At 52.8% G+C, this 19,621-nt stretch overlaps 6 protein-coding genes across 6 annotated transcripts; 3 read left to right on the top strand and 3 right to left on the bottom strand.

Annotated features, from left to right (window-relative positions):
- Window positions 1-508: 508 nt before the first annotated feature.
- On the bottom strand, window positions 509-4,599 carry ASPBRDRAFT_59848 (uncharacterized protein; the record flags this gene model as incomplete). Its single annotated transcript, XM_067628121.1, has 12 exons — window positions 509-862; window positions 944-1,761; window positions 1,859-2,076; window positions 2,135-2,400; window positions 2,457-2,713; window positions 2,767-3,465; window positions 3,554-3,666; window positions 3,731-3,877; window positions 3,942-4,104; window positions 4,161-4,188; window positions 4,268-4,458; window positions 4,524-4,599. 12 exons carry the CDS (start codon window positions 4,597-4,599, stop codon window positions 509-511), a joined length of 3,330 nt encoding a protein of 1,109 aa, XP_067473660.1.
- Window positions 4,600-5,709: 1,110 nt separating this feature from the next.
- On the top strand, window positions 5,710-8,771 carry ASPBRDRAFT_666024 (uncharacterized protein; the record flags this gene model as incomplete). The annotated part of the gene is made up of 8 exons (XM_067628740.1): window positions 5,710-5,894; window positions 5,944-6,086; window positions 6,557-6,851; window positions 6,914-7,052; window positions 7,131-7,608; window positions 7,675-7,782; window positions 7,851-8,171; window positions 8,241-8,771. The coding sequence occupies 8 exons, from the start codon at window positions 5,710-5,712 to the stop codon at window positions 8,516-8,518; spliced, it is 1,947 nt and encodes a 648-aa protein (XP_067473659.1). The 3' UTR covers window positions 8,519-8,771.
- Window positions 8,772-9,501: 730 nt separating this feature from the next.
- On the bottom strand, window positions 9,502-10,402 carry ASPBRDRAFT_59812 (uncharacterized protein; the record flags this gene model as incomplete). The annotated part of the gene is made up of 3 exons (XM_067628117.1): window positions 9,502-9,897; window positions 9,953-10,048; window positions 10,241-10,402. The coding sequence occupies 3 exons, from the start codon at window positions 10,400-10,402 to the stop codon at window positions 9,502-9,504; spliced, it is 654 nt and encodes a 217-aa protein (XP_067473658.1).
- Window positions 10,403-11,329: 927 nt separating this feature from the next.
- Window positions 11,330-13,031, top strand: ASPBRDRAFT_138248 (Zn(II)2Cys6 transcription factor; the record flags this gene model as incomplete). Its single annotated transcript, XM_067618975.1, has 2 exons — window positions 11,330-11,424; window positions 11,477-13,031. The coding sequence occupies 2 exons, from the start codon at window positions 11,330-11,332 to the stop codon at window positions 13,029-13,031; spliced, it is 1,650 nt and encodes a 549-aa protein (XP_067473657.1).
- Window positions 13,032-13,534: 503 nt separating this feature from the next.
- Window positions 13,535-14,465, top strand: ASPBRDRAFT_188798 (uncharacterized protein). The gene is made up of 3 exons (XM_067620138.1): window positions 13,535-13,725; window positions 13,784-13,846; window positions 13,903-14,465. The coding sequence occupies exons 1-3, from the start codon at window positions 13,554-13,556 to the stop codon at window positions 14,223-14,225; spliced, it is 558 nt and encodes a 185-aa protein (XP_067473656.1). The 5' UTR covers window positions 13,535-13,553; the 3' UTR covers window positions 14,226-14,465.
- On the bottom strand, window positions 14,466-19,419 carry gliP (nonribosomal peptide synthetase gliP). The gene has a single exon (XM_067629047.1). The coding sequence runs from the start codon at window positions 19,237-19,239 to the stop codon at window positions 14,587-14,589; it is 4,653 nt and encodes a 1,550-aa protein (XP_067473655.1). The 5' UTR covers window positions 19,240-19,419; the 3' UTR covers window positions 14,466-14,586.
- Between the last annotated feature and the right edge of the window lie 202 nt (window positions 19,420-19,621).

The following is a 19,621-nucleotide window of genomic DNA, read 5'->3' as shown; positions in this document are numbered from 1 at the left end:
AAGTGTGACGACTCCCGCGCCAGCAATGTGCCTGTGGTGTCAAACTCCACTAATCGTCCATGCTCCAGGTACGCAACCCGATCAGATCGCTGAATGAACCACGGCCGATGGAAGACGGCGATAACTGTTTGCGTCGAGCACCCTTCTTCGATGATGTCCAGCATACGAGCTTCTGTCTCCCTGTCCACACTACAGACCCCACAGGGTGGACTTACCCGCTTGTATGGTGTTAATGAACCATAAACCCCAAGATGGAGTTGCGGCTTTTCCGGTTTTACGAACGTTACGAGTATATGCAGCAGTATACATATTCCAGAGATGATTTTGCTTGTTTTGAGACTTGCCCTCTTTCTGCAAGCCCGCGCCATTGTGACTAAATACCATATCAATAACACCTTCGGACTTCTAATCCAGATTGCAGTCAAGAGCTGTATAGAACCCGTATTCACTTCCGATGCCCTCAAGCAATTTGTACTCCTTCGCCCAGCATCCAACTCTAACGGGTCTCTCATGGCTGAGGGTTCCGCATGGACGTGTCGGGTGGAAACCTAATATTATCAACTTCCTCCAACATCGCCTCCAAGGCACCAATCACTTGCGCATAGGTAAACAGATCAACCTCCTCATTATGCGCCTGCACAAACGGCGCTGCGGCGCGATTGATCGCATCACGAGCCCAGCTTCGGATCCGTTCCTGAGTCGTAGCAAGATAGTTGGTCAGCCACTGATCCCACCAAGCGGCGAAGTTAGGGATCCCGGCATCGCGTTCTATATAAGTAGCCTGGAGGTAGATCTGCTGACGCACAGCATTGAAGCGAATCGACACCTCCGGATCGTTGAGGTAATCGAACACCGCAAAGGCCTAAGAAGAGTGAGTCAACACTGAGCAGTGTATTCGAATGGAGAGGACACATTGATGCTTTTAGAAGGCTCGTCCACTTACTACTCGAATCGACTGTAAGAGTGTATCAACGTCGTCCTGTGAGTCGCTCTCAACGGCGGTTGTCGCCATCGTGTCGATCCTAGTCAACGCGCAAGGCACACTGCCTTTCATAATGCGGCCCTTGGCCCCGTTGATGTCCCGGCCCACGCCGATGAAGGGGTACGGGTAGGTGTCCGACCCGAATGCCTCCATGAAGCGATCATTTGGCGTATTGGGTTGAATTCCATTGGGACCCCCGATCCGAGCTTCGTTCCCCAGTGCCTCATTATCCGCCAACCAAACCTGTCTGAGAAGCTCGGGATCGATGGTAGGCAGTGACGATTGATCCCCAGACGGGAGGACCCCAGTAACAGTTGAGTCGAGAAAATACACTGCGAGTTGTCGATCAATCGGATGCTCGGCTTCCAAGTCTGCCAAGTCCGAGGACGGCACTTGGTTCTCTCTTGCAAAAGTCCCCGAATTGATTGAGGGAGCAACACAGTATCCTGGGATGAGACGGAACCACCGTCGCAGGATTTGGTAGAGTGCCGGATACTCATTATACAGTGCACGGAGGGCCGGATATGCCCACGCTATGACCCTGACTCCCCTAATATGCTTTGGATAGTAGGTCTCGGCATTGCCGCGTTTCTCGAGCGACAGCGATTTGTCGCTTCCTCTAAGGAGTGCCAAGTCCCGTTTGGCCCAGTCGTTTGCACCTTCATCATTATCGTCAGTGGAGCAGTAGCCCGGAAACGTCTTGCATAGATCAGCACTGCAGGTGGCTGGCTTAGGTGGCGCTGTCTTGATAGTACAACACATGGCTTTTTGTCGATTCCCTATTGTCACCAAGTCCGAGTTAGCTTGTCACCCAAGTCTCTCCCAGCTAGGTTCTCTGCTTAGGGTTCATTGGTTTGGTCAAGGTTCTGAACGTACAATCACACGCTGTGGACTGGTCTCCATACGTTGCTCTATCAACCTCCACTTCTGTCGCATTGCAGTTGGCATTGGCGCAGTCTGCACCGCCGGTGCCGCCTTCCCAATGGCATCCTGTCAGCTCGACAGGGTCGGGACAACAGTAACTCTGACCGCCGAACCAGCAATCATCGTATTTTTTGAAAGCTTCCGATGTGCCAGTTGGGCAGGAGGAGCGGCTGTAAGTTGTCCAATTCACGTTAGATTCGTATCTCAAACATCAGAAAGAAGACGTACCATTTTGCATAAGAGCATCCTTTGGTGACGGTTGCGTAGTCGGGATCGGGGCAACAAAACACCTTCCATCCTCTACCACATTTATCAGTGTCACCATCGTTCAGGAACCCGCCTCCCCACGATGACCGGATGCCTTTGATATTAAGTTCACCGGGCCGGCACTGGGCACTGCAGTCGCTACCGGCGCCACCACCATTGTCGTCACCGCGCCAGATACAGGACTTTGGAGCGCTATTCGTGGGGCAGCACACTGGCTTTCCACAATGCTGGTTGGAGCCTCTGTCAGTCATGGTGAGACCCTCAGTTAGCGTAAGGCACTTACACAGCTCTTCTTGCCGCAGCCGTCATCATCCCACCCGACGACGGTGTTGCCCGGGCCACAAGCATCGGACATGGCCTTATTGTCGTTGAGATTAACGCACTTGCCCTTGTACACAAAACAGTTCTGACCATTCGAACCCGCTAGGTCCTCCACGACAGCCACTGGATTTGAAAGGGCCTTGTTGACAGCTTGAAGAGATGGATTCGACTGAATTGTCTTGCCGGTCAATGCTCCATGCGCTGTGTACTTGTCCGTGTCTAGCAATACAGTCAACGACATGGAATCTTCACGAGAGCTTCGACATGCAAACCAAGGTCTGACGCCCAAATCATCCCTCCACCGAGACCAACGCTGTCAGCCCAGTCGACCTTCTGTTTGAACGTCGTCGCATCGTCATAAGAGACCCACTGGTTTTTATCAAATGTAAAGTAGTTAACTGCCGCTGTTTTGTCATGCGTAGGGCTGATAGTGGCTCGTTTGGACGAGCTTGTCGACCCGTCCAGTGCGGCCATGATTTCGTAGTAGGCCAGAATCCCCCCAGCGTCAGAACACGGGCCTGGCTCTGATGCACCACTGAAGGGACAGCCTGGATCAGTACAAGAAGGATCAGAGAGAGTAAATGACCGGCCATAGAACCCAAATCCCATCACGACCTTGGATGGCGGGATATTGACACGCCAGAATAGGTCAGCTGCTAATTTGATTTCAGTCAAGTTTGTATGAGCCTGGACGATGCTTCCAATTGGATTGGTAGCATCCCATGCGCCATGAAGATCATAGCTCATGAGATTAATCCAGTCTGCATATTTCACCATGTTCGGTAGATCGAACCAGCGCAGGTACCAATATGAGGATGGTGCTGTGAAGGTAAGGCCATAAGTGCTTCCGCTGGCGTCAAATGCCTCCCGCATGGTCTTGAGAAGGAGGACATAGTTATCTGTATCCTCGGGATTGCCGCGTCTATCGGGGGCACCAGGATATTCCCAGTCAATATCAACGCCATCGAACCCTGTTCTGTTGGTTAGACCGGATATTTTAGGACGGGGGAGGCACTACTGTCTTCTTCTTTATTTTTTCACCTCTGCGTTATTACATACCATACTGCTTCATGAAATGCACGACATTATTGGCGAAGGTTTGTCGTTTTGCAGCATCCGCTGCGATCTCACCAAATAGAGGCTGCGTTGAGGTGCCATTGTCCGAGAATGTCCTATCATGTACCTTAGATGGACTCGAAACTGACTGATCAATCCATAAGGAGACTTTTCACTTACCACCCACCGATGCTAACAAAGACTTTGATATCCTGCTTTATGGATTTGACATTTGTAGTGTCCTGGAACAAGGTCGCAGGCGTGGATTCGTCCATTGTCGCCACTTGGTATGTGCTTGGTTCGATGTACGCAAAGGCGAAATTCACACTACGAGGTAAAATCAGTCATTGTTGAAATCCCGCCTCTGCGGTTGGAAATGGGGCATACTTACTGCGTCAATGCGTCTAGTGGTAAATCGGTTGGGGCCACCTTGTGGCATGCCTTGCGAGCAGACCACGATTCATAGTATCCGATCATCTTGTTCTGACGGATACCAACAGGAGCGCCACCGAGTGGAGGTTGGGGGTTCAGAACGCAGTTACTCTGGCAATTGTCTGTTGCAAATTAACAAACTCTACCTGTGTAAGCATCCCCAGCAGGCGTTACATACCCCCACAGAATTCCTCTGTTGTGCCACACTGGAAGGGTATATCAGCTTCAGATTCGGATTCTTATCACTTCATTGGTGCCCTGGGCCACTTACAAATCCGTACTGACTGCAGCAGACATTGAGAGGACACCCCTTACCCGGGGTGTCTGCATACTGGCCGCACTCGGCCTTTGCATCACAGTTCGACACACATCCGTCGCCGCAGTACGTCGGGCCATATCCGCAATAACCACTTCCCCCACAGCATGCGCCGTTGCTACATGGATTTCCTGGGCCACATTGATAGGTGTCTCGCGGTCTCAACGTGATGTTTCCTGCAAGATTGGTTTTTTCTTCAAAGAGGTTCTCAGACCGACTGGTTACCCTGATCTGTGGAGGTTTGGATCGACCTGTCCAAGAATAGGCCGAGATCAGAAATAGAATTGGAAAGAGAGTCCATATCAGGCTTCTAGGCGAGATCTTCCTAGGACGGTTGTTATCCGTCATGGCCAGCTGAGCTTTACAGGGATGGCTCTTTGAGACTGTATGGGAGAGTGATCACAAGTATGGACAAGGCAATATTTGACACTAGCTCTCAACTTCATATCCTGGATTACATGGTTAGTATATACATGTCCCCTCCCCGGTGGGCTGGCGATTCGAAAGCCCTGCTCATGCCCGACCCTGTCAGCGATGAATCGGGAGGGCCCGAGGCTGTATCTGACACGAACAGGCAGATGACTGACCGGGTCGGCGGGAAGGGAATTCCTTGACAGTGATTCCTGCCTATCGCGGTATGTCCGTGTCGATCAACATCAATTATGGCTTGAATCAACCTGCTCAGATGACATCCTGGACAAGAACTAGGACCAGATCTTGGCCAAGTTTCAGCCTCTGGAAAGTAATCGTAGGAAGGCTGTACACCTGATCCAGACTGAGGGTCACAAGGTGGTATGGGGGCTGCAGATAGCTTGTCTGCATCCTTGCATGAAGCCATCACTATGCTGCTTATCTCCTCCAGGAACCCATCTCCCCTCGCCATCCCCGCTCGCCACCCTGCAGATCTACATTAATCTCATTGACAAATACCTTGAGCCAGCATCAATCCACGAGACCGCGTTTGCCGATTATTTGTCAGTGACAGGACACGATCCTGGCCGAGAGGGGCTTACAGGCAGGTCATGAGTTCGAGATCAACGCAACCCCACTTGAAGCACTCAATGAATATGCATGTCAGATAAGGAATGCAACACCAGTCTGACTGCCGATCTCCAACTTAGCGCGAGATTACTTCAACACCCGGCCATGTCCCGCTTCAAACCAGTCCCAATGCATGCACGACGAGAAGACTAAGATTTCTGAGCATAGGCACACTTGCATTAACCCTAGCCCGCCAATCTCGGCTCTGCTATTAGCCTGAGTCGTGACGATTACACGTAAGTACCTGGAGTATATGTGGACAGAGTCCCCCACTATCCAACATTAGCGAAACTCACATAGGATCAGAAGCCATCCAAAATATCTCCAACAAGTCAGTTGTAGCCGTATCGGCAATAGATCAACTTCCGCAATGGCTACTTTCCAACCCAGGACTTTTTGCGTGTTGCTCTGGATGCTTCCTTTGAGGCTTTCATGGGGACAGCAGCTTTCAGGAGCAGCGTCATTCATGGATTATCCTGGTCTTAGCACTGCGTGTCGAGGTGCATTAGAGACGAATGTTACATGTCCCCCTTTTCTACGTCCGATTTCGGCAAGGTAAGCAAATTCATGCTCAAATAATCCTCACGGTTGACATTTGACGCAGTGGAAAAGTTCTGGATACGGATCAGATCACTGAGCTTTGCGTTGATTCTTGCTATTCTTCCCTGGAAGCCGCCAGAAATACTATCAAAGGTGCTTGCACGGCCGCCACCGATATCATTGTATATGACAATATCGCATATCCAGGTAGATTGAAAATTCTCATGCGAGCCCTAGACTCGAAACACATTTACTTATTAGGATGGCACCAGCGACATTCATCGTTGACAATTACCTGTATACGTATAACCTTTCATGCAGAACTGACAGGTTAGTGGTCATATCAGCCAACTTCTCCCTGATCTATCACAGCTGAATCCTTAGACGCACTGGTGAATACTGCGACCCGCAAATCCTCGCGTGGTCTACTCAGCCGTACCTCAACACTACCCAAGCTTGTTCAGATTGCTGGCTTGGGGACCGGGCTCTGCAGCTGAGTAATCCGCTGGGTTATGATGCTGACCTCGCGAGCGACTTCAGTATACTAGTGTCCAGTTGCAGCGCTACCGGCAGTTATACCACCACGTCTCCCACGCCATATGCTATCAACTCTAGTGACTCCGCGACAGCGACAGCGACCTCAACTCCGCCAGCAACATGCACTGGCTCTTATACAGTACAGAGCACAGATGACTGCAACTCTGTGGCTCTTTCGCTCAACGTTTCGACCTATAATCTCCTATATGCCAATGGTATAGATTTGTACTGTCAGAACTTTGCGGCCGCAGTCAACTCCACCCTTTGCATACCGCCACAATGCGATACATACATTTGGCAAGCGTCGGACACATGTGATAGCGTTGCTGGAAGTATCACTGGAGTCACTGTCCCTCAGTTCCTCTCATGGAATCCCAACTTCAACTCGCTCTGTCAGAACAGCCCAAATTATGTCGGATATGTGGTCTGCGTGAGGTAGTCCTGTCCACCCTTCCTTCCTAGATGGTCATCTTCCAAGCAGTTAATCGTTCCTTCAGCCCACCAGGTGGTTATCTAAACTTCACAGCCTCACCAACGAACGGTTCGACCGGATACACGGGCGGCGCCACGACTGCCGTACCTGCGCCGACAAATGCGATGACTGGAACCAACAAGGATTGCAGTCAATGGTATACGGTACGCTTTATAAATTCCTGTCAATGGCCGATCCGTGGCACTGCCTCGCAGGTACTACATAGTAACAAGGGTGATTAGGTTCTGGAAGGCGATAATTGCGCACTTGTTTCTGTCCGATTCTCACTTGCGCTCTCTGATTTCTACTTTCTGAACCCTGAAATCGACGCAAATTGCACAAACCTGGAGCTTGGTGAGGCTTATTGTGTAGCACCGGTGGGGACCCTGACTACGTACTCTGGTTATCCAGTCACGACGCCGTTCATCGTGATCACAAGTGCTACCTTCCCCTCGGTCAACACCGCAATTCCCACGGCTAGCAGTCACCCGGGATACGTCGCGACCTCCTCACTGCTTCCAACGGCATCTGGCACTGTAGCTGATTGCACGACATATCGAAACTACGACGACACAAATGGCCTGAACGACTGCTCCTACATAGCAGCTGCCGAGGGCGTTACCACAGATGAACTCCTTGCTTGGAATCCTAGTCTTCCCGCGACTAATTGCGTATTTCAGTCTGGAAACAGCTATTGCGTTTACCGAACTAATGCCACTCGTGAGTTGAATCTGGTAGCCAGACATAGGGCAGGGCCCAAAAAGTGAATACTAAATCTGGGCACAGCGGACACCGACGACACTAGTTACTGTCTACCCACCAATGCCACTGAACCCGGGACCATATCGACCTGCAACTGCTTTACCGAAGTTATTGGATATCAGAATAGCAGTGGTGAGTTATCGCTTTGTGCTGACGGCATGTGTCCCGTTTCCTTGGCCAATACTGACTCTGGCCTTCAGGCTACAGCTGCGACGACATCGAGACCGGCTTCAGCCTGACAGCTACGCCGCTACTGGCATGGAACACCTGGATGGGCTCTGACTGTAATTCAGCACTGTTCAAGGGTCTAGGATATTACGATATCCGTGCCATCTGTGTGGGTGTTGGTTCTACCTCCACCGGTTCACCAACGACAACCTCGTCGGTCGCAGCACCTACCCAGACCGGCATTACCGCCGACTGTCAAGAATTCTATACGGTAGAATCCGGAGATACATGCACATCAATTGAAGCCCAGTTTGGCATCACCTTTGGCGAGTTCTACTCTTGGAACCCAAGTAGTAAGCGCTGCCCCCGTCCCCGAGTTACTTACATAAGTTTAAGCCGGCTTACACAATAACTAACCATAGTCGGCTCCGGATGCACGAATCTCTGGCTAGGTTATGCGTATTGCGTGAAGAGTACTCAAAGCACAGCCACGGCTACTGGGCCAGACGGCCCGGTGCAAACTGGCATCGCATCTAATTGCGATGCATATTATACCGTTGCGAGCGGAGACTCATGTGCCGCTATTGAGTCGAGATATGATCTTACCTTTGCCCAGTTGTACCAGTGGAACCCGGCTATTGGATCTGACTGCACGAATCTGTGGGTTGGGTATGCTGTTTGTGTTGGGGTTTCCTCCTAGGCTTGGACTACGGGTTTCGGCGTGCAGGGGTGGGGTTTTATTTTTACCAGGGTGAAGACCAATTGACTTGGGGAGAATTCTTCTAGTGGTCGGTCACAGCTATGGGGCTCATCAAGATTTGTACTAAATATGGCTATGGTCCCAGGGGTCCTGGATTGATATATAGTCTCCACACAACGGGGGCTGAGTATTGTGATCAATGCTTTGAGGAAAGATGAAGCGAACGTGTTCTGGGAATGCCTTATGTTAATGCAGCCCTCAATCGAAGAGAATACCGAGTATACCAGGTCTATGGACAATGAAATGGAGGAGCTACTTTGCTCGTTTACTATTGGAGAATGGCTGCTTGCGAGTCTTCATGGCCTTTGAGTAAGAGAGTTCAATGCATCATCGAAAGTATGCATCGTATATGGAATTTCAAGGAATGAGAAACGCTGGGAACTGTCCACCTTGATCGGTCTACTATCCATCCATGAGCTCTTAGATATTGAAGTGAAGTGGCCCTTCAACGACTGAGCGACTGCTGCGACTCAGTCTCTTTCACAATCCGCTCGCACTGACGCCAGATGCGCCGACGGTTCTTGAAAGCCGAATACTCCAAAGAACCGCTATCTTGTCCCGCCACTGCGACCGCGTCCTTGAGCAGACGAAGGAGCTCATTCCATTGAATTCTGCTTCTCTGCTGCACCTGGGACAGTACTATGTCCGCACACCAAGGCACGTCGAAGAATAGTCGTGATTTCCAGAAACTGCGCGGTAGATTCTTGGCGCATTGCCTGAAATGAGGACTCGCTAGGAGTAGATTCAGCACAGAGTGAGTTGGAAGCATCTCTAGTATGCGGAATCGCAGCTCGTACGGAATAAGTGAGAGATTATCTGGCTTCCTGGGGTCCGAATCCTCCTGGATCTCCTTGTCGTGGTTGAAAAGGAATGTGAAGCTGGAGTCAGTTTCGGTCGACGCCTTGGTGATTAATGGCCGGAGATCAAATGGCCCATTCGGATCCGTCACGGTCCACTTTATATTCGGTTAGTCCTCTGTATCGATGTGAGATGGTGTTGCAGACCTCAGAATCTTCCCACGGAACCCAACCCTCAAAAGGCTCAAACCGAGGTCCCTTACTAAATGTGTTACCATACCCCCAATCGAAAGAGTCACTGTTGCGATCCTCCAAGCCCTGTTCCATAACTGAGACGAAATCCCGTAAATCTATCGGTCGTGTGGCTGAAATTGTATCACGCCATACAAGTTTGAGAATCTCCAAACATGCATCGTGAACGAGAAATCCATCGTGATTGCATTCTAGGATGTTCGACCTCGGATCTTCGCCGTACGGTCGTGGATAGAAAAAGTGCCCGGACTGGAGATCAACGTGTTGCGCCTATAAATCAACCTCTTAGTTTCGTGCCTTGGACAATGTAGGCGCAGGGACATACAAGAGGCGACACCACAGGCAAGTCCGCAGAGTCCTTTTCAGTGAAGAGCTCGGCATCTGGAATTTGCTGGGCTACCAGACGAACATCACCAAGCCACTGATTCCTAGATGTCAGTAATGACCTCGAACAATCACGAGTGACGGTACCTTGATGTCCTTCAGGGAGATATCTCTCGCATCATATCCAAACAGATAATTGCAGAAGGTGGCATGCCGGCCCTAGTCGCTTGTCTTAGCTTCCACTCGAATACTTGACTGCTACACTTGCAGTCCCTCATCCAGTGCATACTCGCTCCTGTCCCGCTCCACACGTGCAGTAATCATCGTATGCCTCATGTTCGCCGAGTTGGTCCTCTTCGGCAAGATACTGAAGAGATGATCGTTTGATCAGGTTTCTATACGTTGGAGGACCCCCGCATATATTACAGAAAATGTTCGCTTCCTCATCCATGGTTATTCAATCTCGTCAACCACATGGGTAGGATCGATAAAGTGGCAGGAGGATAAGACGAGGACGTGGATGATGAGGATCTCAGACGGACTCATTACTTAATCAGGAGCATGTGACCGTGTGTGCCCAACAGCAACCAGAACAACTCTTACTGCAATATAATGATAGTTTTCAATCTGCAATCGTTTATAAAGTTGCTACCACCGGCTACAGCCTTCAATACCCAGGTCATCGGCCTAGTAGTATGAGTTTCAACATCGACTCTATCTTGTAGTGTATATATATATACTCTATGTATGGAGTAGTAGAAGATATAGTATATATTGGTTATACAAGAATTCTCGTTCCTTACCACAAACCCAATTTTCCATCTTTTTTTTTTCTTTTAGAAATGAACTCTTTTAGAGAATAAATATATATTCCCTAGATATTCTCATAAAAACAATCCCGGAAAAGTTAATACTAGAGCGATGGCCAATTTATTGATTCGCAATAGCTATGAAACACCATCAGAAATCACGACTTTAGCAAATCGTCGGAACGCTCATATAATATAAATACTGTATAGTTAGTTAATTAGGGATTAAGACTGTCGAAAGGGGATTTGTGAGAATCTGACCGTTGACGATCTTACATGCACCTAGCAAGCTTATAAGTTATGCGCATTTTGAGTCTAGTGACTCAGAAGTCTAGTCCTTTCTCGGATGACCTAGCATATTGATCGAAAGATGAAAATTGACGCCTAAAGCGCACTAGAAACGGGTTCTGACACTTTAGTGGCTGCGCTGATGCCATTCTGCTGCCGCTTATTCTTAGTGTTTCTCGGCGTGATTCGCCCTTTTGCTCCCCTCTTCGGGGATTGCCAGGATTCGGAAACAACAAACCGCCATTGAGCCTCCCCCCATACTGAAATTCCCCATACTGAGCATGGACGATTCCGACACGCCGATACCATCCCATCTGGGGTCGACACGCCGTCGATCAAAATGCACGCGATCACGAACCGGATGTCGCACTTGTCGGTAGGTGCAAGAAAGACCCAAGTGCACACCTGTCGCTGCTGACTTGGGGTAGAGCTCGCCGTGTCAAATGTGATGAAACCCCTGGCGCCTGCCGTAGATGTACCTCCACAGGTCGGGCGTGCGAGGGCTATGAGATACAGAGACTGCCCTTGAAAAATGAATTATGGAGCAAGATCAGTGCCGACATGGGGAGTGGCTTTCGATGGGTCATCACCTCCGACGAGCGCCGCTGTTTCTCCTATTTCCAGCACCACACGGTGCCCACCTTCCGCGAGATGTTCGACTCCTCTCTCTGGCAGAAGCTCGTGCTGCAAATGGGTCAGTCGGAACCCGCGGTGTATCATGCGACCGTGGCCCTCAGCGCGATTCATCAAGACTCGGAAGCCAGAGGCATGCCCCTGGCAGCCAACTACCCCACGAGGATTCAGGGCCCCTGGCTGCGCTTTGCGCATGAGCAATTGGGCCGTGCCTTTCAGATCCTGACGCGACGCCGGGCCTCCCCGGATCCCCGGTTGCGCAATGTGACCCTGCTCTGCTGTTTGCTGTTTGTTCTGTCTGATTTGCTGCAGGGGCACTACGACGATGCCTTTACCCATCTCCAGAGTGGCCTGCGCATCCTCCGCGAGCTCCAGGCGGAGCGAGAATTGGTGGCGCCTACGCCCCGCGAGGAACGGGTGGAACGGTGTCTGGTAGCTGCCTTTGCCCAGCTGGACATCGTCTCCGCCCACTACGGCGTCGGGGGGCCTTTGCTGTGCATTGATTCCGTGCCAACCCAGTGGCAGTCGCAGCCGACATCGGCAGTGCCCTTTAACAGCTTGCAGGAAGCCCGTGCTGCCTTCAGCCTGGTCACCAGTGCTGCTTATCGGTTCATGAATGCAGCTATAGGAGGAGACATCACGCGCGACTACGCCGCCATCCAGTCGACCCAGCTGCGGGTCCGCTCTCTGGCCACGCGGTTTTGGCAATCCTTTGAGCCTTTCTATCGCAGCACTTACCACCGTCTGGATCGCAAAGAGCAGCGAAGTATCGAGTTGATTCATCTCCAATACCTCGGCGTCATGGTGTCGCTTGAAACAGCGATGCTGGCGGGTAGTGAAACTGCCCTGGCTGCCTTCACGCCGGCCCTCGAGAGAATCGTTTCATTGGCTGAGTCGATCATGATCCGGTTTCCTGAGCGTCCTACTATTAGTATCGATGTGGGTGTCCTGCCACTTTTGTACGATGGGGCCATGATATGTCGGGACTATCGCATCCGATGGCGAGCCATCAAGCTGCTGCGTTCGTGGCCACATCGAGAGGGGCCATTTGATTCGAACTGGATCCTCGCACTGGCAGAGGAGGCGCTGCGTCTGGACTTGCTGGCCGATCCCGCGGTCAGCCTGGAGGGAGAGGCCGCGTCCAGCTCACTCGATGACATTGAATTCGTACCTGGCCGTGTCTTGCGGGATCTCAATGAGCGACGTACGTGGGTTAAGCAGAATTTGGCACAAATGGGAGAAGTGTTGGACGATGCAGCTTCTCCGGCAGACTATTTAGGCGCGGTCAAATGTGTAGCAGGGTGGTCATGTATGCGTGCGTTCAAGGCGAGGTTCCCGGGGCAGTGTTAAACCTGTTTCGTAGTGGGGGCACATACAAGATCCTGTGTGCAACATAGACGCCATGTAGGCTACCTTTAATCGGCATATCCATCCAGTAATCATGACAAATCTCGTTGGAATAATTACTCTCGGATCCTTCAGCGTTGTGAATGAACGGGGCTAATCCTTCACGCCAAATCAAGCACTATGCGTGGACCAAGAGCTGTCTGCAGAAGCTAAACTTGTATTTGGCTCTATCCTAGCCTTGAAATCAGGCTACATTTTGCTGATTAGCTCGAGTAAGCCAGGATTAGTGGGTATGAGGCGAAAGTCCAGCATTCTTGGCTCCTCCACTTCGGCTTCCTTCCATCCACCTTCGGCTGCGATGACGCGTCACAGGATGGCTGCTAGCCTAGACTCAGCAATCACGAACCTCCAAGGTTACGGAGAAGATTGTCCACGGCTTGTCATGGGACAGTGTCCTATATAAACAGATGACACTCCCTACAATATTCGTCAACGTTCCCTTAGTAAAGAAATCATCACCGAACAATGAAGCCAACATTCACCACGACTCTGCTCTCTGCCCTCGCTGCCGTCAGCAGCGTGGCTGCCACTCCGCTGCGTCCATTAGGAGATCTAGTCAAGCGCAATCCTGACGGCAATTTCACCCTGTACGGCTATGGAATCACCTCTGATGTCCTCAAGTTGTTCTACGCCGATGGTACACCAACCCCATACTAGATGTTCATCCTCATCACTAATGATGATGACGATGATAGGACTGGCCTACTTCGGCACCGCCTCCGACTGGACCTACGGCTCCGTTGTGACGGACATCACCAGTTAGTTTCTCCCTCTCTTGATCTCTACTACGTCAGCACTAACTCCATACCACTAGTGACCTACAGCGACGACGAAGTCCTCGCTGAAGCTCTCACCGAGGGTGTGACCCTTCCTGATGACACTTTGCTGTACATCCGCCCGAACGCGGACGAAGTGACTGAAGTTGGCTTCACGGGCGATGACACGCCCTCGGACGCGGTGTCCGACAAGTGGATCTGGTACGGGGCGTGGATCATGTATGAGTCGGACTCTGGGGAGTTGTTTGATTCGTTCTATGTCAAGGAGACCAATGTCTCGACGGTGTGGCAGTTGTATTGGGTGCCGGAGGGGGTGTCGAGTAGTGGGTATAGTGTTGCGACTGTGCGGGATGTTGCTTGATCAGTCAGTCTCTTGCAATGGTCCCATCCGATGTATAGCGACATGCAGTGTGGGTGGAGATTGGAATGATGTTCCAAGACTGATGGTACGACTGGAAGTAGCAATTATGGACAGAAGGCTCCAATGTCATGATTCTCCTGGAATACTAATGAGTACGAAGTAATCTAGCAAGAGATGTTCACTGCGTTTTAGCCAGTCACACTTGTGTACTCTGGATAGCTTCCTAAATTAGGCATCTTCACTAAAAGACCAGGCAAGCAAAGTAGCAGTAATCAATGACATTCTATTATCCGAACTCCAACCAAAACCAATCTATAACCACAGAACAATCTAGACACATGCCAAAGAGGTATCCAACCAGCTATTCACTCCTCAACTCGGTCAATCTCTTGCCAAAGTACCTCTCCACCTTCTGAGTAGTCTGTCCCCCAGCACTCCCCATCATCCCTCTCATCCTCTCCTTGATTGCAGTATACCCCTGACCCGACACAATCATCCCCAGCGCCTCCAGAATCAACTTCTCCACGCCCTGAATCCTCTCCTTGGAGATACACTCGGTATCATGCTCCAAGCGCATCAAAATCGTCCGATCCGAAATCGCACAAAACTCCACCAACAGCGCAAACTTCGACCCCTTCGTATACGTCACCAACGGATCCAGTCCCTCCACAGGCAATCTCGGCGACGTACGATCATCATGAAAAGTCACCATGACATCCAACAGGGGATGATTAGGAAAATCAGTAGCTTCCGCAGCAGCACCCACCGCCTCAAGCAACTGGTTCCATGGAATGGCATGCGCAATGGCCGACTGGCTGGATCGTTGCACGGCACGAACGAAAGACTTGGTGGATGCGGCGGTCGGATCCCGCGACGCCGAGAACTGAATACGAATGGGGATGGGTTCTAGAAACAATCCGACCGTGTCGAGATCGTCCTGGCCGCGGTTGAAGTACGGTCCGCCCAGGACCACATCCGTGTCGTCGCGATGGGCTTGCAGGGCCAGGGCCACGGAGGCGAGGGCTAGCTGGTGTAATGTGACGCTGTTTGTCTCGGTGTATTGGATGGCTTGGGTGGCGAGGCTCTGGTTCAATCTCACGAGGTGCGTCTGGCCGCCGTAGCTGGACCGGTGGGTCAGGTTGGGGATGCTGTATAGCTCTTCCCTTTGGAAAGTTGTGTTTCCCAGGTACTGCACCCACCAGTCGCGCTCGGTGGAAGTGGCTTGGGAACTCCACTGCGTCGTCTCGTGGTAGTTCCGTTTCACGGGCCCGAGGCCATCACCGCGGTAGAGACGCACCACTTCACCCAGGATGACTTGGAGGGTGGTCAGGTCGGCGATGAGATGGCTCATGGCCACCAGCATCATGGACTTGGAGACGATCACGCGGATCGGGTGCTGGCGATCAGGATGGAAGGGTCGGTTGGCTTCCCGCCAGAGGTTGAAGCCGTGCACGCGCATCACTTGCGGACAGTAGCGAGCGTAGGTGCGTCGGGGTCCCTTGCCGCGGTAGTCGAGGTGAGAGCGACTGCGGAAGATGTCGTGGCGGGCGAGCACGGCGTTCCAGCAGGCGATGAGATGCTCGCTGTCCACCTTGCTGCTGTCGATCTTGCAGGCGAAGGTGACGTTGAATGCCGATGTGCCGAGTTGCAGCTGGTACTTCTCCAGCCATTCCCGCTCGATGGGAGACACACGGTTGCGACCGAGCGGCTTGATAGTGGACACGTCTGGGGAGGAGATCTGGGCGACGAGGCCATCCACCGTCTGGGCCAGTTCGGAGAGGTTGGCAGCTTGGATGATGCGTGGGACAGGCACCTTGACCCCGAAGGTCTGCGAGACTTTGCTGGCGAGACGCAGCTGCATGACGGAGTGACCTCCCAGCTCGACAAAGTTGGATTCCGGGGTGAGGGCTTCACTGTCGGCACCCAGCGAGAGCAAATCCTTCCACAGTTCGGCGAGAGAGTGCTCCGTCTTGCTGGAGAGGGTGCGCTTGGCTGCTGCGGGTTGGGCCACCACGGTGCACTGGTTGGCGATCTCCTTGTAGTCGAGCTTGCCAGCGGGGGTCATGGGGAACTTGTCGACGACCATGATGCGACGGGGCATCGCATGCACCGGCAGCACCTGGGACATGCGCTGGCGGACATCACTGACCACAAGGGTCTCCGGCTGGATCATGGCGACGAGGTAGTCGTCCTTGGGGCAGATAGCCACGGCGGTGGATTCCGGGATGGCATTAGCGACGCGGATCTCCAGATCGTTTAGATCCGTGCGGTAGCCACGCAGCTTGATCTGACGATCGTTGCGACCGAGACATTCGACCTGCCCGAGGCGGTTGAAGTATCCGCGGTCTCCAGTGCGATACATCTTCTCGCCGGGGCGTGAAAGGATATTGTCCGGGAGGAACCGCTCTGCGTTCAGCTCGGGACGTCCAATGTAGCCGTTGGCCACTTGCACACCGGCGCAGTAAATCTCGCCGATGACTCCGGGGGGCAGAAGTTGCTGGTTCTGGCCGAGGATGTAGATGCGCGTGGTAGCGTTAGGTCCACCGATGGTGACGGGCTGGCCGGGGAGCAGGCGTTGGATGGTGGCACCGCAGGTGGCTTCTGTAGGACCGTACATGTTGTATAGGGTGGTGGCGCTGGACCAGACGTCGTTGACGTACTGTGGCACGGGTTCACCGACCAGGTAGACAGTGCGCAGCTCGGGAAATTGCTCAGGCAGAAGGATCTTGGCCACAGACGGGGTGAGGATGGCGGCGTTGCTCTTCTTCAGATGGGCAAAGGTGTCGGCGCCGTCAGCCAGCACCAGCGTAGCACCGTAGCAGAGAGCGGAGAAGATCTCATGGATGCTGCCGTCAAAGGCAGGCGACATGAGCTGCGAGATGCGCTGGCCAGGAGCGGCGAAGAGTCGCACCTCGAGATCTTTCTGGAAGGCCACGAGACCGGCGTGGTGGCACATCACGCCCTTGGGTTTGCCGGTCGAGCCGGAGGTGAAGCACAGATAGGCGTTGTCTTCGGGTTGAGGTGCGGGTCGGTGGTGAGGAGTGAAGTTGTCGGGGATGGTGGCAATCAGTTCCTCAACAGAGAAGCACAGGTTGCAGGCCTCCGGGGCAAGATGCTTCTGGGAGGTGGCAGGGGTCAAGTACAGCTTTCCACCGGCAGTCTGGAAGTTGGTGTTGCGAATGTGGTCGGGCAGACCGGGGTCCTGGGCTGAGTAGACGCCGCCAGCCTTGAGAATACCGTAGATGGAGATGATCCAGTTGATGGACCGGTCGGCCAAAACGCAGACGACCTCGTTGGGTTGGATTGGCAGGTTTGCAGCTAGGATGCTGGCTTGTCGATCCATCTCGGCGTAGGTCAGCTGAGTACCGGCCTTTTCGACGGCGATACCGTTGGGAGTTTCGCGAACAGCGCGTTCGAAGAGCGTGACGAGGTCGTCGTGGATGGAGCACAAGGAGGTCGAGTCGGTCTGGCAGTTGCCCATCTGCATGAGGGTGTTCTTGCAGTCGTCGGTCAGGATGTTCTTCATGCATCCTGCCATGGTCTGCTCGGACAGAAGGAGTTGCAGGGCATGGCGGAAGTGATCCGCCAGCATCCGAATATCCTCGCGATGGAACTGCTGCGGCCGGAAGCACAGACGCAGAGTGCCAGTATACGTGGTGTAGATCGACAGGGGAATGTCGGGCACCACGCGGAACCACGACTGCTTCACGGGTCGCACTGCGTGGGAGTCAGATGCCTCCATCTCGAACTCCATGGCCAGGGCTGAGGTAAAGTTCCGGGTGTACCCGTCGTCAGGGACTGAGCTCTGTACTGATGCCAGCTGGACCGAGTGGGCGAACACCGCACGCAGGTACTCTGCCGTGGGCAGCTTGCGATCGATGGACACATGGAATGGCAGAACATTGATCAAGGGGCCAATGGTATCCTCAATTCCCGGGATGGGCAGGTTGCGACCAGACAAGACGGTGCCAAACACGACAGAGTCGGAGTCGGTGTACAGGGAGAGTGCCATCGCCCAAGCAGCGTGATACCAGGCGGACAAGGAGACACCGATCTGACGAGCACGAGTGGAGATTTCGTCCAAGGGAACATCAAAAGTGACATTGTCGATACCGGCGGGCATCTCCTCGCGGACGGGAGGAAGAACGAGTTCCGCGGCAGGCTGAGGATGCTTCTCCCGCTGCTGTGCCCAGAATTGCTGGTGGCTTTGGCGATGTTCCTGTTGGAAGACACGGAGTTGGTTGGCCACGTCGATGAATGGGGCACCAGCGGTGATGGCACGACCGTTGATGACATCGCGGACTTTGCCGTAGACAAGCTGCCCCGACATCCCGTCGACAAAGGCATGGTGGACGCGCCAGATGACGGTGCTGATGCCTGCGGAGGGGAGTGTCACGACCTCGAATGCACATTGAATGACATCCGGGTAGACATCCCGTGCGAGGGCAGCGTCATACGCTTCCTGAGAGTCAACCACTGTTTCCGTCCATGTGAATGGCGCTGACGATGTTTCATGGCAGGCATCTGACTCAAAGGACATGCGGAAGATGGGCTCGGTCTGGATGACAGTTTGCCAGGCGGCTTTGATGACGGGAAGATGGGCCGTCTGATATGTTTCGAAGAAGTTGATCATGTTGGAACCCGGAGTCGTTTCGTGGCTGTGCAGAAATGACATCTGCATCTCTGTCAGGGCAGATGTTGGGTTGCTGCGAGGGACATCCTTCTGAATAGGGGCTGACTGTGTCTGGGGTGTTGCAGAGTGATGGACGACGGGAATGTGGACCGGTACAGGACCCTCGACAACGGCGGCAGCCACGAGTTCGGCCATGCTGCTGCTCAGGAGAATCGACTCCATGGTCAAGGCAATGCCGTCGCGCTTGCATGCGGAGGCCAGCCCCAGTGCAAGCAAGGAATGGCCGCCCAGGTTGACAAAGCTGGACTCCAGGTCCACGCTCTCAAGGGGAAGTTGGAGAAGCCGGGCGGCGTGGGAGACAATGATGTTTTGAAGCTGCATGATGCTAAACGAATGCTGAAAGATGAAAGATGCTAATGATACAACAAGTCCTCAAGTGGTGGGTAATCTTGGGGGATTCTAGACGATTGAGGAGAAAGATTGTGATGTGTTCGTTGCGTTGTTGCGCTGATGATGATAGAGTTGATGCCACGAGGTGACTCTTCTGCTTTTATGGCCGTCCATGTCGTATACCATCACCTCCAAGCCGCTCAAAGTTACCATGTTCGCTAGACGCCTAAGACAGTCCTCCGATGATGCCTTTCGCCTAGACGACAAATCCGGCAGGATCCCTCCCATCTCCGAAAACGTGGCCGTCAGGATCTTGCAGGAATCACGATGTGAGTCGAAATGTGCGTCGAGATGCGAGCTGAGATGCGCCTGC

The sequence above is a fragment of the Aspergillus brasiliensis genome (assembly GCF_001889945.1).
Source record: "Aspergillus brasiliensis CBS 101740 unplaced genomic scaffold ASPBRscaffold_21, whole genome shotgun sequence".
NCBI lineage: Eukaryota > Fungi > Ascomycota > Eurotiomycetes > Eurotiales > Aspergillaceae > Aspergillus > Aspergillus brasiliensis.
The sequence above is the reverse complement of the archived record's forward strand: the minus strand, read 5'-3'. Positions and strand labels throughout refer to the sequence as shown.

Coding starts and splice junctions, on each gene's coding strand:
- ASPBRDRAFT_188798 (XM_067620138.1), top strand. CDS start 13,554: ATGAAGCCAACATTCACCACGACTCTGCTCTCTGCCCTCGCTGCCGTC. Junction 13,726..13,783: donor CAAGTTGTTCTACGCCGATG/GTACACCAACCC, acceptor TGACGATGATAG/GACTGGCCTACTTCGGCACC. Junction 13,847..13,902: donor CGTTGTGACGGACATCACCA/GTTAGTTTCTCC, acceptor CCATACCACTAG/TGACCTACAGCGACGACGAA.
- gliP (XM_067629047.1), bottom strand. CDS start 19,239: ATGCAGCTTCAAAACATCATTGTCTCCCACGCCGCCCGGCTTCTCCAA.